Source organism: Xiphophorus maculatus, chromosome 22 (genome assembly GCF_002775205.1).
Source record: "Xiphophorus maculatus strain JP 163 A chromosome 22, X_maculatus-5.0-male, whole genome shotgun sequence".
NCBI lineage: Eukaryota > Metazoa > Chordata > Actinopteri > Cyprinodontiformes > Poeciliidae > Xiphophorus > Xiphophorus maculatus.
Window position 1 is genome coordinate 12,994,282 of NC_036464.1, and position 15,875 is coordinate 13,010,156.

Sequence of the window (15,875 nt, forward strand, 5' to 3'; positions counted from 1 at the left end):
TTATCTGTCAAATTCTACGTTGAGATTTGTTGTTAGAAATGTGAAAAGTTGTGAGAATAATTTTGTCAAACAAAATCTCACTTTGTCTTATGCTTCAACCACCTTTCCTGTGATGTTGTGGGTGGTAACTAAAGGCCAGATGTTTATAACCCATCCACTTCCTGTCTGCTCTGTTCGGTGAAGAGGATTACACTGTGATTCTTTGAGATATTTATATCTCTGAATTACAACCCTCCTGGGGAAACCCTCACCTACCCTTCACCCATCAACACATCTTCAGAAAATGTAGTTTTATCCCCTCACCTTGTGTGTTCACCTACTCAACCGTCTCACTGTGACTTCCCCAGTTTACTCACAGTTAGCTGTCACTGCTAATGGCCGACATAGCTGTCCAGATTTATAAATAGTTTAGAGGCTGTTTGTTTCATCCGTATGACACTCGACACCAAAGGATCTCACAGAGCCACATGCTAAGCTCAAGCCCTCGTTCTATGGCCTCATGGTGGACACTCTCTGTGGAACAGCTCCTCTATTTTTGTCTTATCTCCTGTCCTGACTTCCACTGCCTGCTGCTGGTCAGATCTTCAGAGATCTCACAGTGGACCTCAAATTGGATTTGGATTATTCTCAATAGAAAGAGCCTGGATCTCCCAGAGAGTGGATGTGTGAGGTGACAGTTGAGCATTAGATCAATAGGGCCTCCTTTTGGGGAGAGGGACAAAACAAGCAGAGAGGGACATAATAAACAGTTCCCAAATTATGGATTATAAACCTGGAAGGTAAGATTATGGGTTTGCTGTGTATTGTTTCATATAAAAAAATCTAAAAAGCACATTAGAGAAATGTTGAATTGAGTAAAATCTGAGTTGTAGAAATTTAAGTAAATGCAAATTTAAAAAACAAAACTATAAAAGTTATTCTTTAATCCTAACCTCATCTGGCTGATGTTTATTTTAACCTTGCTGCCATTTAAAAGCATTTAGTTCATTCTATTCTCAGAAGCTATGAAGCTGTTACAGTTCGCCATCGAACCAAAGCTGAAATTTACTCCTCTTTGGTGTCAGGTTTTAGAGCTGCAAGCTCGTCATTGGACAAAAATAAACCTGCCACATGCAAGAATGAAAAGAAATCATCTTGACAGCTAGAGGGGAGATTATTGCTGCATAAAACACTCACAATAAGGAAACTTGTCATAGCTCTGCATGATTTTATTTCATGTTCCATGAAGAATGTGGGTTTTGTTGCTAATATTGATGTGCTGCTGTTGAAAGGCAGAATTATTTTGGACTGTTTTCTTAATTTAAAGTTAGCAGTAAAAAGTTCAAATCAAAACAAAAGTATTAGTTCAAATGGTCAAAGGTTTAGTGCTGTCTGAGCATGTGTGAAGATGTATATGAAATGAAAGGCCTCCAGATCAGAGAATATTAATGATTCACTCCGGATATTCTGGGCAAAGTGACGTCTGCTTGGCAGTCACTTATTTAGGCACATGATGCACATGATAATACTAAGTTACCTCAAAATATATTAATATTTTGTATAAAATTCATGCATGATGTCTTAAAGTGAGACTTCAAGAGAGGCAAATATAATACTAGTGGTATGTTAGCACATACTGTTATTATTTTGTATATCAATTGTAAATATAGATGAGTGGAAGCTGCAAGTTCAGTGAAGTAATGTTGATACAGCAGTCAGCTTTACAGTTATAAATCTAAACTCACTAATCTTTTGCCGTGTAGTGTATAGTTAACATTTGTAAATCTAGACAATCATTTAATCATTAAAGAAATGACTTTATAGAACTCATTAAACCTGATTCATTTTGTATTAAACATTTTTATGGCATCATTAAGTGTCATATAAAACAGAGTTTGAATTTTCTAAATTTATCTGAAGTTATTCTCCAATCTTTCCTCTAATGCCTAATCTTTAAAGTACTTCTAGTACAGGGGAAAATCTACTTTCCACCTGTTCTCTCTGTAATAAACAGAATGACTTTTCCAAGATTAGGTTTAGGTAGGTCATACGTCACTGTTCCCAAACCATATATGTCTTTATTATTTCTTCCAAATTCTTGTTGTCAATAGTAAATTAAACATTTCATTTTGTCCAAGCATCAAGTTATTGCCAAATCGGCATCAATATCTTTCTTTAGGTACAATATCAACTTGTATGCGTGTGTGTGTGCCCTGTCAAACCTGCACTGATGTATCTTGATCACCCAAAATAAGTCACGTGAGTCCATCTTTTCTGAGCCTAGCAACAGGCTGCTTTGCTTCACAACATGTCGCTGAAGGTCATAGTGACTGAGTGAAAGGATTTACAGAGCTGTTTTCAGAACCACATACAGTACATTGCTGCTTAGTTCAAACGGGAAAGAAAATCAGTTATCATAAGTAAAACATTGCAATGACAGAGAATGAATTAATTGTGGCTGTGGCTGTCTGATAGGAAAAATTCTGCCTTATTCTGAAGGCTTTTGAAGCCTCTGACTCATGTTCTTCAGGATTTTCCTACATTTATTTCTAACCATCTTTTACCAGCTTCCAACACCCCCCTCACCCCCTATGATGCTGCCACCATTAAGTTTAACATTAGGAGTAGTGTGTTCAGGGTGATGTGCAGGGTTAGCTTTTTGCCACACTAGTATTTTGATGTTGATTTATTGAATAACTTCAAAGATCTTAAAATATTCTAAGCTGCAAATCTAGGAGCTTTTACAGAACAACTTTATTTGTTCTGAGACTGATGTACACACAGGGGCACTCTATTTGATAATTAGGTGACTTTGCTTTGCAATTGGTTTCAAAGCAGTGATTTTGATTTAGATGCATAACAATTCATAGGAGACAAATACAAATACACTTCAGATTAGTAAAAAAAGAGAAAAAACTGAATAATTTTCATTGCAATTATGTTCTTTACTGTATGTCTGTCAAATAAATTATAAATGACAAATTTTCATTATGTGACAAAATGTGCAAAGTTTCAAGCCTGAAGCCTGAATACATTTGAAAGGCACAGCAATTCAAGTTTTGCATCACGCTTAAAACATACCTTTCTTACAAATCAAAGCTCTGTTTTTTTGGAGTTAGTGTTTACATTATCACATCCAGGCTGATTCTATTCTCTTTTATTTCTTCCAGGAAAGCAGCAGATTGAAGGATCATTTGTGCAGAGCCAAACTGAAACAAACAATGCCTCTGGAGAAAATTCTGAACAGAGGCCCCAAACTTCGGGTGCAGCAGCTCTACCAGAAGAAACGGATTGAAACTTTAAGGTCTATATTTGCATGAATGACCCAAAGACTAAAAAGCAATATTTTTTTTTTTTGTAAGTCTGCGTCATGACCTCAGTTGAGAAGCGTCGTTCGAGTCGGAAGAGCAGTGGGCACAGGAAGCACAGTGATGGAGGCTTCAGCGACACGTCGAGTGGGGGCTCTTTCCTGGATGAGACTGATCGGGAAGTCAGCAATCTGACGGACAGAGCGTTCAGAAGCCTGTGTATTGGAGATGAGGCTGTTTATAATGACTCTGACCTCAGTTTGTCTTCACCTAGCGCCTACTCAGATCGACAGTTGGCTTTCTGCAGAGACAGAGAGGAGAGAGAAAGGGAAGACCGAAAGAGAGCTGCACAGGAGAATTTTAACCTCAGTGTGCAGCAATATGGACAGGACTGGATCACGGCAGGGATGTATGGAGCAGAGATCCAGAGAGATGCTCAGTGGGAGGCTTATGGGGACATCACACAGGGGATGGTTTCTGCCACATTCCAGCACTCCTTAGTGGAAACCTCACAGCTGGGCAAGTCTCTGAGGGAAGAGGAGCTGTCCTTCCACAGCAACGGAGCCACAGAGTTGAGTTCACAGCAACGCAGAAGCCACTCGAGAGTTTCGTCTCTCATCAGGGCGTTTAACTCTGATGGACACAGAGATGCAGCAGGAGCGGAAGATAACATCAGAGAGCGGGATGATGGGACGAGTTGGGACAAATCAGCTCTCATGAGTATTCAGAGAGAACTTTCTGAATTCTCATACCAGCAAAATTTCAACCATCATTTCCATCCTGCCGGGGCGTTTTCATGTCGAGATCCAAACTTCTATTCTTCTGAAGCAGAATCAGTGGCCCAAATGTCTCACAGCTACATGAGGTCATCACAAACCAAACACATCATGTCTGCACAGGCCAACTGCAACTCCAATTTTTTCATCCACAGTGAGTTCAGTCCCTTCCAGTTGTGGAGAGATTACAACAGGTTTCCGTTTCAGCAAGCAGAAGTCTCAGGCTTTATGCATTACTCGGAGTTTCCTAAATGGTATCAGACACCAATGTACAATGAACTTTCTCTTGAAAATCAAGCACACGGCTGTCATAGAGACATCAGACAACCTAGGAATCACCTGGGATATCCGGTTCCTCTGACAGCTCCACGCTCCATCTCAACTTCCTCTCAGATCCAGAGAGCGTCAGCTGTGGAGAAACGCTGCGAGTCAGAGCTGGCGGTTCATCATCCTCACAGGAAGTGGACACAGAGCCTGGGGACTAACAAACTTCCACCCCACCGCCCGTCAACTGCGTCACCCTCTACTGAGATGTCTCGACGTGTCAGAGACACCATCAGCTCTGTCAAAGCTCTGCAGCAAAAGGTTAAAATGATGTCAGAGTATGACACAACTAATCAACAAGAAACATTCAGTAGGAATGAAAGTTGGTTTAACTCAGAAAAGAACACATTGACAGCAGAGACAAACATTGTCGGCAGTAACAAAGCAAATTCCTTTAGAATTGGCCAGCAGCTCACACCTTCAGTCCAACAACATCAGGATGTAGACACATCCCGCTTACACCAGCATGAAGTCTCCCCTCAACCAGTAGAGCATCCTCCAGTGAGAGCCGAAAGCCGAGGAGCAACTCCCGATGTCAGGATGTCCAGCTATAGATCTCGAGCCACAAGCCTGCTCTTCAACCTGAAAGACAACAGAAAAAGAGTAAAAAGCACCTACAGTCCAACCAAGTTCAAAGGCTTAGATACAGCGGAGAGGAACCAACAGTCCTACAGCCAGGAGCCACACGAAACTGCACTTACTAGTTCAGATGTTCAGTGTCTCCAGTCAGAAGCACCAAGAAGTACAAACGCTGCTATAAACCAGCATCACACCCCCGGACTATCACTTACTGCCCAGACATCTCACCCCACTAGAGTAAACTCAGGCCACTATTCAGAAAACACTGCAAATGATTACCAGGTAGCTCAGATGCAAAGCCATGGCTCTGGATTCAGTGGCTTTGTAACTTCAAATTACTCCAACAATCAGCTGCTGGGAAATGGGCAGACTCCTAATAAATATTTTGCATCATTTACTCCCTATAGGCAAGATACTTATGGATCTGCAGACGAAGTCAAGCAGTCTCACTCAGCTGAGGACACAACAAGACTGAGTGTTGACAACAATCAACACAGAGAACATCTAATAGGCAAAGCAAATGCAACGCAAGGAGGAGTGTTCGTAAAGGTGGACAGATATGAGCAGCTCGCAGAAAACAAACACAATTACAAAAATGTGTCCTCCCAGGATAACTGGAGACAAGCAAGCGTCCAAGATACAGAAAATATCCATCTCAAAACAAATGTCCCCCCAGTGAAACATGAGACAGTGTCTTTAGTAGAACGCTTAAAGCAAGAAAATTTGTGTGGTGGAGAAAAAGAAGAAGTAAAGGATCCTAATTTAACACAGAATTATAACAGATTTACTGATCAGTATGGTAGAGGCCAACAAAATATTTTATCAGATAAAACAATGGACATGATGACAACAGGTCAGACTAAACTCAATAAACCAGCTCCAAATGAAAACATACAACCTAAACCTCGGTTTGAAAAGAAAAATCAGCCGAATCCAACATTTATTGAAGAAAATGCATCGACCGTCGCAATGACAAATCATGTAAAGAACACACAGACTGTAGACACCAAATGTGAACAGGTGATGGAGTCCCACAGGAAACTACAATATCCCCAAGCAGAAACGGCCAAAACCCAACAGAAAGATCATGCAGAACCACCAAAAACAGAAATAGCAAAGTTTATTTCGTCAAGGCAACCTGCATTAGAAATGGTCAAAATGCAAGACTTGCAAAATATAAGACAAGTCAAAGATCATCATATAACTAAAGTGGAAGAGAGGAAAAATGAACAAAAAGAAAAGTCAAGAGACACATATTTTCAGCAGGAAGAAGAGAAACAGATGAAGGGTGAAAAAGAAAGGGTTTTGAAGCTAACAGACGAGCCAACAAATGTCACAGAAAAAGTCCCTAAGAAGCTCAAAACAGAACAAGCTGAAAAGGAGAAGCTTAAAGAGGAACACATAAAAACCAAACTGGCAAAGACCGAGGCGCCTGAGCAGGTCAGAATAGACCAAGTTAAACATGAACAGGCCAATGGCATGCAAGCAGAGGAAAAACAGCAGAGCACAGAAAAAGCAGGGGGAGAGCAGATGGATGCAGAGAAAAGCAATATGGAAATGGTTAAAGAACAACAGATCAGAGGCGAACAAAGAGAGCAGATAAAAGAGCTGCAAACTAAAACAATAGATGTGAAGAGAATGGGAATGGAGGTGTTGGAGGTCAAAACAGACCACATGAAAGTCGAGGATGTCAGGGAAGGTAGGAATGAGAAAGATTCAAGTCATGCATGTCAAATTAATTTAGAGAAGGCCACATCAGGTACATGTGGCACAGAAGACACACGAGGAGAAAAGACAAAACTGGAAGAAAACCTGGAGCAAAAGGAATCTGAGCAATCAAAAACAGAAAACCTGCTGGAGAGGTCAGCTAAACTCACAGCCAAGCTTGCAACAACACAGCAGGCCAGACAGGAACCGGACAGAGTTGAGCAAGTTAAGACAGAATTAGCGAAAGCCAAAGCAGAGTTAGCTAAAATAAAGGAGAAAATGAGAGGAGAGCAAAAAGAAAAAGTGAGAAACATTCTTTTCACCAAAGAAGAAGGTTTTTTAAAGAATGATGATTTTAATACTGGTGAAAACGCCAGCAACAAAAGCCAGAACCACCCACTGGAAACACAAACTCATGCAGCGACTGATGATTATGAAAGGCTTAGGGAAAAATATGGTTTTACATATCCAACATCTGCAAACAGCACCAAAGTGTCAGCTGCAAAAAATAACGAACAAGCCAAAGAAAACAAAGTTGAAATTAGAAATAATTTGATATCAACCGACAGACCTTGTGTTAGTGACTCGTTTTTGACACCAGAGACAGAAAATAAGGAGGGAGGTAGAAACTTTAAACACAGTAACGAGACAGTACAGGAGAGTGATTGCATTGAGCCATTAAATAAACCACAATTAGGTAGCTGTCATTCTCTTCTAACAAATTCATATGATAAAGCAAACAGAGAAAATGTATCTGACAAACTGAAGGACGACAGTGGTCAGAAATTACAAAAAAGTGATGTTAATAAAGACACAGCTTCCTTGCAAAAAGACTCTGTTTCAGCTAAACATGAAAGAAAGTTCACTGATCAGCGAATTAACAGAGGCAAAGACACGGCTGTTGCTCCACTTAGAGCTTTATCTCAAAGGGAGAAAGCTCAAACTAAGCAGGAAATACTGACATCCAAAATAAAAGCACATGCTGAAAAAGAGATTTCCGCAATAAAAGAAAAGGGATTTGCTTTACCAGAAGGCTTTATTAGCAAAAGCTCGGCCATGCTGTTAGCAAGTGGTCAGAGTGTTAATATTCGACAGAGGCCTTCATCGCAAGAAGTGCCTAAGAAGCATGAAACCACAGTGTCCAATAAAATCACAGCAAAGCATCAGCTGGAGCCTTCAGGAGTGCAAAAAGAACCAGGCAAGTCTGCTTCATCTCTGAGCTCTGATACAGTGGGTGGTGAAGCAGCAGCTGATCATTCAGAAAAATCCACAAAAACAATCCTCCCCACAGGTACCTCTGTGAGCACAACTAACATCTGTGTGCAAAACAAACAAAACGAAGCAAATCACACAGGAACATTTGGAAGACTGAGCGGGGAAATGCAACAAGTGGAAAATGATGAAACTCTCACCAAAACAAAGGACAAAGCACACGCTACAGGTATGTCCAAACCTGTGACCGCAGAGGCCGCTAAAGAAGAAGCTCATAAAGACTCAGAAACAGAAGATTATGTGACTCAAAAAGAATCCTCTGTAACAGATGACAGTGTGCTGATTATGGGGATTATGGTAACTGTAGTAGAAAGAAATCCGACAGTCAATAGTGGCCCACAGAATAACAACACTGAAAAACAGAACAATTCAGTAAAGGCAGAGAGTAATACATCAGATTCAGGTACAGAGAATTCCAGCCAAGAAGAAGCAGAAGTATTAGTGAAGGCAACGGACTCAAAAAAGAGTCCCTGTGTTATGAAAGAAAATGAAGATTCTCTTGGTAAGAATAACTATTCAGATAATGTGAAAGAAACTTTAAACTGGAAAGAAATGAACAGAGAAATATCAGCTGAAAACTTAGATCTCCAAATCAACAGTTGTGCCACAAATACAGAACTACAGAAGAAGAGACAACCAGAAGCCAGGTCTATACCTTCTAAAGACGAATTCTTGGCCAAAACTCAACCAGTTCTCCACCAAATGGACACAATTCTAAATGAAACAAAGGATGTAAGTGTTAACATGCCAAAGGAAAATTTGTCAGAAACCTCTGGCCACCCAGAGGCAGGAGACAAGGGAAGACAACATGAAATGCAAAAGCCCCTCATCAATGAAATATCCCATGATAAAGTCAACAAAGCCAAAAATGATCAGCCAATGACAGACGACATGACAACAGTTAAAAATATTTCCAAAAGCAGTAACAATGATGGGCAGTGTGCACTAGTACCAGAAGACAACACCTGCCCTTCTACTCCACCAAGCCCCTTCAATGACTCATGCATGGATAACACTAGGATTGTGTCTCAAAACCAGCAATCCACTGAAACATTCAGTAAAGAACAGGATCAAGAAGATACTAGTGTGCATATTGATAACATTGCCATCAGAGTTGTGCCAACTGAAAGTAAAACAGATAACATGGACACGTTGGAAAAATGTGACATGAAAGCTGTTCCTCTGAATGTGGGGTCTTCCTCTGAACAGAATCAGGTTGTCACATTCAGTAATGAAGGAAAACCACAGATTTCAAATCATGGACATCATTTTGAAAACTTGATTCAAGAAAACAGTGAGCAGAAGATGAAAGACAGTCTGGAAGAAAAATTAGCTGTACAGTATGTATTATCCAGTGTCAGGAAACTGTCTGACTCATTGAAGGCAAGTGAGAAACAGAACGATGCAAGTACAACCAGGGAATGCATTAAAGCTGGAGACAAAAACTCAGAATCTAGTGTACAGCTGGTGGAAGCAGATTATTTTCAAGTACAAGGACCAGCGGAGAAGAGCAACATGTCTCCTAACAATATCACAGCTGGGAAAGATTCAAAGGGAAACGACGTCCTAAAGTTATTACCAAACGAGACATTTATTGGCACTGAACTGCACAAGAAACAACAAAGTGATGTCGTTGTGTTCACCATAGATCCAAGTGAACAAAATACAGATCAGTCAAGTTCAGAAGTTATTGATGGTGAGAACTTGACAGGTAAAAATTTGGAAACTGGCGATAATACAGTTACTTCAAAACAGCCTGGTGGTTCCATGGAGAGTTGGAATAAAATAAAAAATGTAGATGCAAGCCAATCTAATCCCACCAGAACATATGATGAGGTAAACCAGTTGGAGTCCTGTGCAACGGAAAGACAGAATTTGGGTAATCAAAATTTAACAAACACACATTCGGAAGCTAAGCCAAATCCAAGAGAACGAGTGCCTGCAATACCAGAAATATCAGCTATTGCAGATTATGCCAGATTAAAGGTGATTGTTTCAGAGGATAAAGACCAGCCACTTCAGCAATTCCCTCCCAACAAGAAGGAAGGGTTCTTCCCACTAATACAGACCCGTCATAGCAGACGCCCTGTGTTTACTGATTACCCACAAGACCACTCTGTTAAAACCCAAAGCTTACCAAATAAGACAGAGACAACAGCCACTGTTAACAAAGAGTCCAAATCGCTAGCATTTCCTATCATGGAGAAGGAGCACCAAAGAACTGGAATGTTCAAGCTTGGAGACAAAGAAAGACAAGAAAAACCACCTCTGAATGCCCAAATGACTGTCTATGTAGACAAAGATCCAAATCAGATCGATACAAAGAACTCCCCCATAGATAAGACAGAATTAGTGGCTCAAGCAGCAGAGGAGCATCAATGGAGGGCAGTAGAAGAAGAGCAACAGATGAAAGTTCCATATGAGATACAACGGAGAGGAGCAGTGGAGGAGCAGTACAGGAGGACTGCACAACAAGCTCAACAAAGGATTGCAGAAAAGGAGCAACAGAGAAAGGCTCTACACGAAAAACAACAGAGAAGAGTAGCAGAGGAGCAGCGGAGAACGATTGAGGAAGTGGAGCAAAGAAGGAAAGCTGCATATGAAGAACAACAAAGAAAAGCAGCACAGGAACAGCAAACACAGGCTGCACAACTGGAGCAAAAGAGAAGGATTGCAGAAGAAGAGCAACAGAGGAAGGTTCTACATGAAGAACAACAAAGAAGAATAGTGGAAGAGCAGCAAAGGAGAATTGAGGAAGAGGAGCGAAGAAGGAAAGCTGCATATGAAGAACAACAGAGAAGAGTAGCAGAAGAGCAGAGAAAGAGGATTGAGGAAGAGGAGCAAAGAAGGAAAGCTGCATATGAAGAACAACAGAGAAGAGTAGCAGAAGAGCAGAGAAAGAGGATTGAGGAAGAGGAGCAAAGAAGGAAAGCTGCATATGAAGAACAACAGAGAAGAGTAGCAGAAGAGCAGAGAAAGAGGATTGAGGAAGAGGAGCAAAGAAGGAAGGCTGCATATGAAGAACAACAAAGTAAAGCAGCACAGGAACAGCAAACACAGGCTGCACAACTGGAACAAAAGAGAAGGATTGCAGAAGAAGAGCAACAGAGGAAGGCTCTACATGAAGAACAACAAAGAAGAATAGTGGAAGAGCAGCAAAGGAGAATTGAGGAAGAGGAGCAAAGAAGGAAAGCTGCATATGAAGAACAACAGAGAAGAGTAGCAGAAGAGCAGAGAAAGAGGCTTGAGGAAGAGGAGCAAAGAAGGAAAGCTGCATATGAAGAACAACAAAGAAATGCAGCAGAGGAACAGCGAAGACAGGCTGCACAACTTGAGCAACAAAGAAGAATTGCAGAAGAAGAGCAACAGAGAAAAGTTGCACATGAAGAACACCAGAGAAGATTAGCAGAGGAGCAGCAAATAAGGATCGCACAAAAAGAACAACAGAGGAGAGCAGCAGAGGAAGAGCAACGGAGGATTGTGGAGGAACAAAGAAAGAAAGCTGCCCATGAAGAACAACAGAGAAGAAAAGTGGAGGAGCAGCAAAGAAGGGCTGCACTACTGGAGCAAAAAAGAAGGATCACAGAAGAAGAGCAACAGAGGAAAGCTGCAGAGCAGCAAAGGATTGCAGAAGAGGAGCAAAGAAGGAAATCAGCTTATGATGAACAACAAAAGAAATCAGCAGAGGAAAAGCAAAGGAGGATTACAGAGGAGGAACAAAGAAAGATGGCTGCTCATGAAGAACAACAGAAAAGAGAGGTGGAGGAGCAGCAAAGAATGGCTGCACAACTGGTTCAACAAAGAAGAACTGCAGAGGAGCAACAGAGGAAACATGCTCATGAAGAGCAACAGAGAAGAGCAGCAGAGAGGCAACAATTGAGTGCTTCACAATTTGCTCAGCAAAGAAGGACTGCAGAAGAAGAGCAGCAGAGGATAGCTTCTCATGAAAAACAACACAAAAAGACAGCAGAAGAGCAGCAAAAGAGAGCTACACAAATTGATTTTCATAGGAGGACTGCTGAAGAAGAGCCAAGAAGACAAGATGCACACCAAGGACAACAAAGAAGAGAAGCAGAAGCACAGCAAAGGAGGATTGCAAAAGAAGATCAACAGACAAAAACTTTACATGAACAACAGAGTTTAGCAGTTGAAGAGCAGCTGAGGAGAGCTGGACAATTGGAGCAAGAAAGAAGGTTCAGGGAAGGCCCACAAATGAGAAAAGCCGCACAAGAAGAGGAGGAGGGGAAAATCGTACAAGAACAAAAAAGAGAAACAGAACAGCAACAAAGGAAAGCACCTCAAAGTCCAAATGACCAACAAAGGAAAGCAATAGAATTGAATCAAAGAAGAGATTCACGATTAGAACAGAGAGAAAAAGAACATGAGCAACAAAGGCAAACTGCCCAACATGACAAGCAAAGAAGAAATATAGAGGTGCAACAAAAAGGACTTTCTCAAGAGGACAAGCAAAGGATGCTTTCAGCAGAAGAACAAAAGAGAGGAGAGTTAGATGAGCAGGAAAGAAAAGCAACACATGAGAAGCAACACAGGAGAGTTGCACAGAAGGAGCAACAACAAAGTGATGTGGAAGAGCACCGGAAAAGGCTTGCACAAGAAAAGCAGCAAAGGATAGCATCTCTGATTGAGGAGCAAAGGCAAGTAAAAGAGCAAATAGTTAGAAATACTGAAAAAGAAACAAAAGGAAAAGCAAGAGAAGGAATAAATGTTTTCATTTCAGAGAAGGAAAGTGTCCAACAGACACAAGAACTTAACAAAATCCAACATCTGAATGAAGTGCCAATGAATGAAAGTCTTGTGGAAGAGGAGAAAACGGCATCACGAAAAATGTTGAAAAATGTGAACATAGCTGCTGAAAAGGAAGAAATCATGGGAGAACAGAGAATAGAAACACATTTCAAGCAGGAGAATGCTAAAGAATTGACACCAACTAAAACAGATAATGAAAGTCAAGCTAACAAGATGGAAGATGATGAGCAGGTATCATCTCTCAAAGTAAAAGCAAGAGACCGTCAAGAGATGGACAAAGGAGCAGCACAGAAGACGAATGCTCTCCAGTATTTTGCAGTCACCTCAACCAACAGAGAGAGAAGATCCAGAGAAAAACAGTTGTCCCCCCCTTTTCCTTTACAACAACAAAATAAGAAACAAGGGGAGCTTGACTCACCCAATGACTTGTTGTACCACAGACATTACAGACCTCATGCTGCTGCATCTCCAGCTCCAACTCTGCCTCGCTCCAACACCTCCTCTCCTGCGCTGGGAGCCAAGCCCTTGATGTTCAAAGTAAAGGACAACACCATCAGAGGTTCCTCTCTCACAAAGTCTGTCAAGCCACTCTTCCATAAGAACTTTGGAGAGGACTTCTTAATGGGTTCAACATTTGACGGGGCATCAGATAAAGCAGAGGATGACCAGGAGATACTCAGACGAAATGCAGGGACCCCTTTAAGTCGTTTTGCTGCCATCAGTGAGTCTTCATTACAAGATTACTCAAACACTACCCCTCACCTGAGACCCTATTCTAGGAGAAGCATGGCAATGGATGATGATGAATCTCGCTCTGTCATCAGTAGCATGTCAGAGGATGTGGAGAGCTTTGCGACAAGTGCAGCAGATCTGACCGAAATGCATGGCCTGTTTGATTTTGACAGATCTGAATCGACATGCAGTTTCAGCAGTGATGTGTCACAGTCTCTGGGCAAACCTCCAGCTGTTCCACCGAAAAGTGAAAAAGCCTTACGGAGAGCTCAAAGGTTAACTTCTCGAAGGATGAAGAAAGAACTTTCCAAGGCAGAAGGAAACCCTCCGGGAGTTGAGAAAGAGGTCTCCAGTTTTCCTTCTTCATCATCCTCCTCCAATGAGGTATGCTCCTCCAATCACCATGTTGTGGCTTCCCCCCATTTTTCTCAACCTGTTTCCTTTGCTCTTGCTCCGGCTACTGGATCCAGCTTGCCTTCCTCTCATAAAGATCGCAAATCCTCTCATTGCTCTTTTCATTCTTCTCCTCATGCCACTGGCCCCATTTCTATCCCTAGTCCTTCGCCTCATGCTGGTTCTGTTGTGTCTCTTCATGCTTCTAGCCCTGCTTCCAAACCTGCAGCTCTTCAAGCAGTTGCTCATGTATCCTCTTCTCCCACTCTCCATCATGTCAATCACCCAGCCACTCCTGTGACACAATACCATGTAGAGTCAAACAACTATCCATTGACTCAGCGGAAGGTTTTGCAGGATCTGGGATCTGGTCAGTTCTTTGTCGTAGATGTGCCTGTTCAAGTAAAAAGAAAAACTTTCTTTGATCCTGAGACAGGAAAATATGTTCAGCTGAATGTGCGCCAGACTGGTCAGAATATTTCTCAACCTCAACTTCACCAAAAATACCAACAGGCTCAAGGACAACAACAACTGCAAGGCAAGCAGCAACCACCATCCCTCTCCTCTGTCACCACAGTTGCTAGCAAGCCTTTAAGGTTTTATCAAGGCTACCACAGTTCTCCCCAAAACTACCAGGCAGCTGTTGTCAACTCTGTGCATGAAAGCAGCTCATCAGTCCCAGCAGTTCTACACCAAAACCAGCAGGCCTCAAGAGAAAACATCAGCTGCAGAACTCCAGTTCCTGAAATTGATCAGAACTCCGAGGGCCATCGCTACAGTCCAGAGAAAACACCATACATGGACACAGTTAATGACATCACCAAGACATACAACTTGGTGAACAGCACACGGGACTCATGCAACCCTTTCCCCGAGTGTGACACAAACAGCCCGATTGGTAAAAGTTCAGTTTGTGAAAACGATCACTCAACTAACTTGGAGTATCAGCCTCGTGACATTATTGCCATAAGTGAATTAGAAGATTTCATGGAGGTGTCTGACTGGTGAGAAAAAAGACTGACATTAAAGTAAAGAAGTTTTTCCTGAAATTATAATACCTGAAACATACAGTGTATAAATAATGCAATACAAAGTTTAAGAAACCTGTCATCTGCAACAAATTTGTTTTTGATTGTATAGGTCACTGTGACATGCTCTTAAACTGCTGCTGATGTCTTTTTCAGAGATTAAGTGTTTTATTTTGTATTTGTATTCTATATTTATTGTTACCATTCCATTTGACTTTGAATGTCTGAAGCTAACATATCTCCCGTGTTAACAGTGACATCTGTATCTCATTTCCTGGTATGGTGAACATACCTTACATAAACACATTGTGAACTGCCCCATCATAAAGTGCTTGGTCCTTTATGGAAGATTATGCATTTATTTTGCATTACAAACAATGGCTGGTCTGTTTTACCTCTCCTGTTGTGAAAGCCTTACAATGCATGAAATAACTCTTCAAAGTCAAAGATCTTCAAATGGTATACAACATAGTTTGTCTATGCAGCAAGAGTGTCAAAATGAACATGGTCACACGGAAGTGTTACGATTGTTTTAAAGTTATACAGTACTCTGTTTTATAAGATGGATGTTTCTAGGAGTGCTTTTGTGTTGCTGTGAATGTAGCATGACATGGACTTTTTCAGACAACAAAAACACATTTAACACAGATATTTCCCACCATGTGATTGTTAATTTTTTTTTCTTTTGAGGATTAAAAATAAAACAAGATTTCTGAAAGATTTCACAATAGGTTCTTTTTATTTTTACAATGCTTTAAAAAGAGGGAAGACTGCATTCTTGAAGCTTTTATTTTGGATGTTGAGAAGGTGCATTAAATGGGTGGGATTTGGGTAGTGGTTAGGTGGAGGTGTGGACTACCTTAAGTTGGGCAGGCAGGGGGGCAAGAATCTGGGTGCACCAGCTGGGGTCTGCTGGTCTAGGGGTTTCCTGGGTCATGTAGGCTGTTGGAAGGAAGCTCTTTAGGCCCAGGTTCACTCCGTCTACCTGAAGGAAACCACTTTGTGGGAGT

The 15,875-nt window shown here is 41.4% G+C and overlaps 1 protein-coding gene across 1 annotated transcript; it reads left to right on the forward strand.

Moving 5' to 3' along the window:
- The first annotated feature begins 462 nt into the window (after positions 1-462).
- On the forward strand, positions 463-15,574 carry LOC106699666 (golgin subfamily B member 1). Its single transcript, XM_023327647.1, has 2 exons — positions 463-779; positions 3,150-15,574. Exon 2 carries the CDS (start codon positions 3,350-3,352, stop codon positions 14,843-14,845), a length of 11,496 nt encoding a protein of 3,831 aa, XP_023183415.1. The 5' UTR covers positions 463-779; positions 3,150-3,349; the 3' UTR covers positions 14,846-15,574.
- Positions 15,575-15,875: the final 301 nt, after the last annotated feature.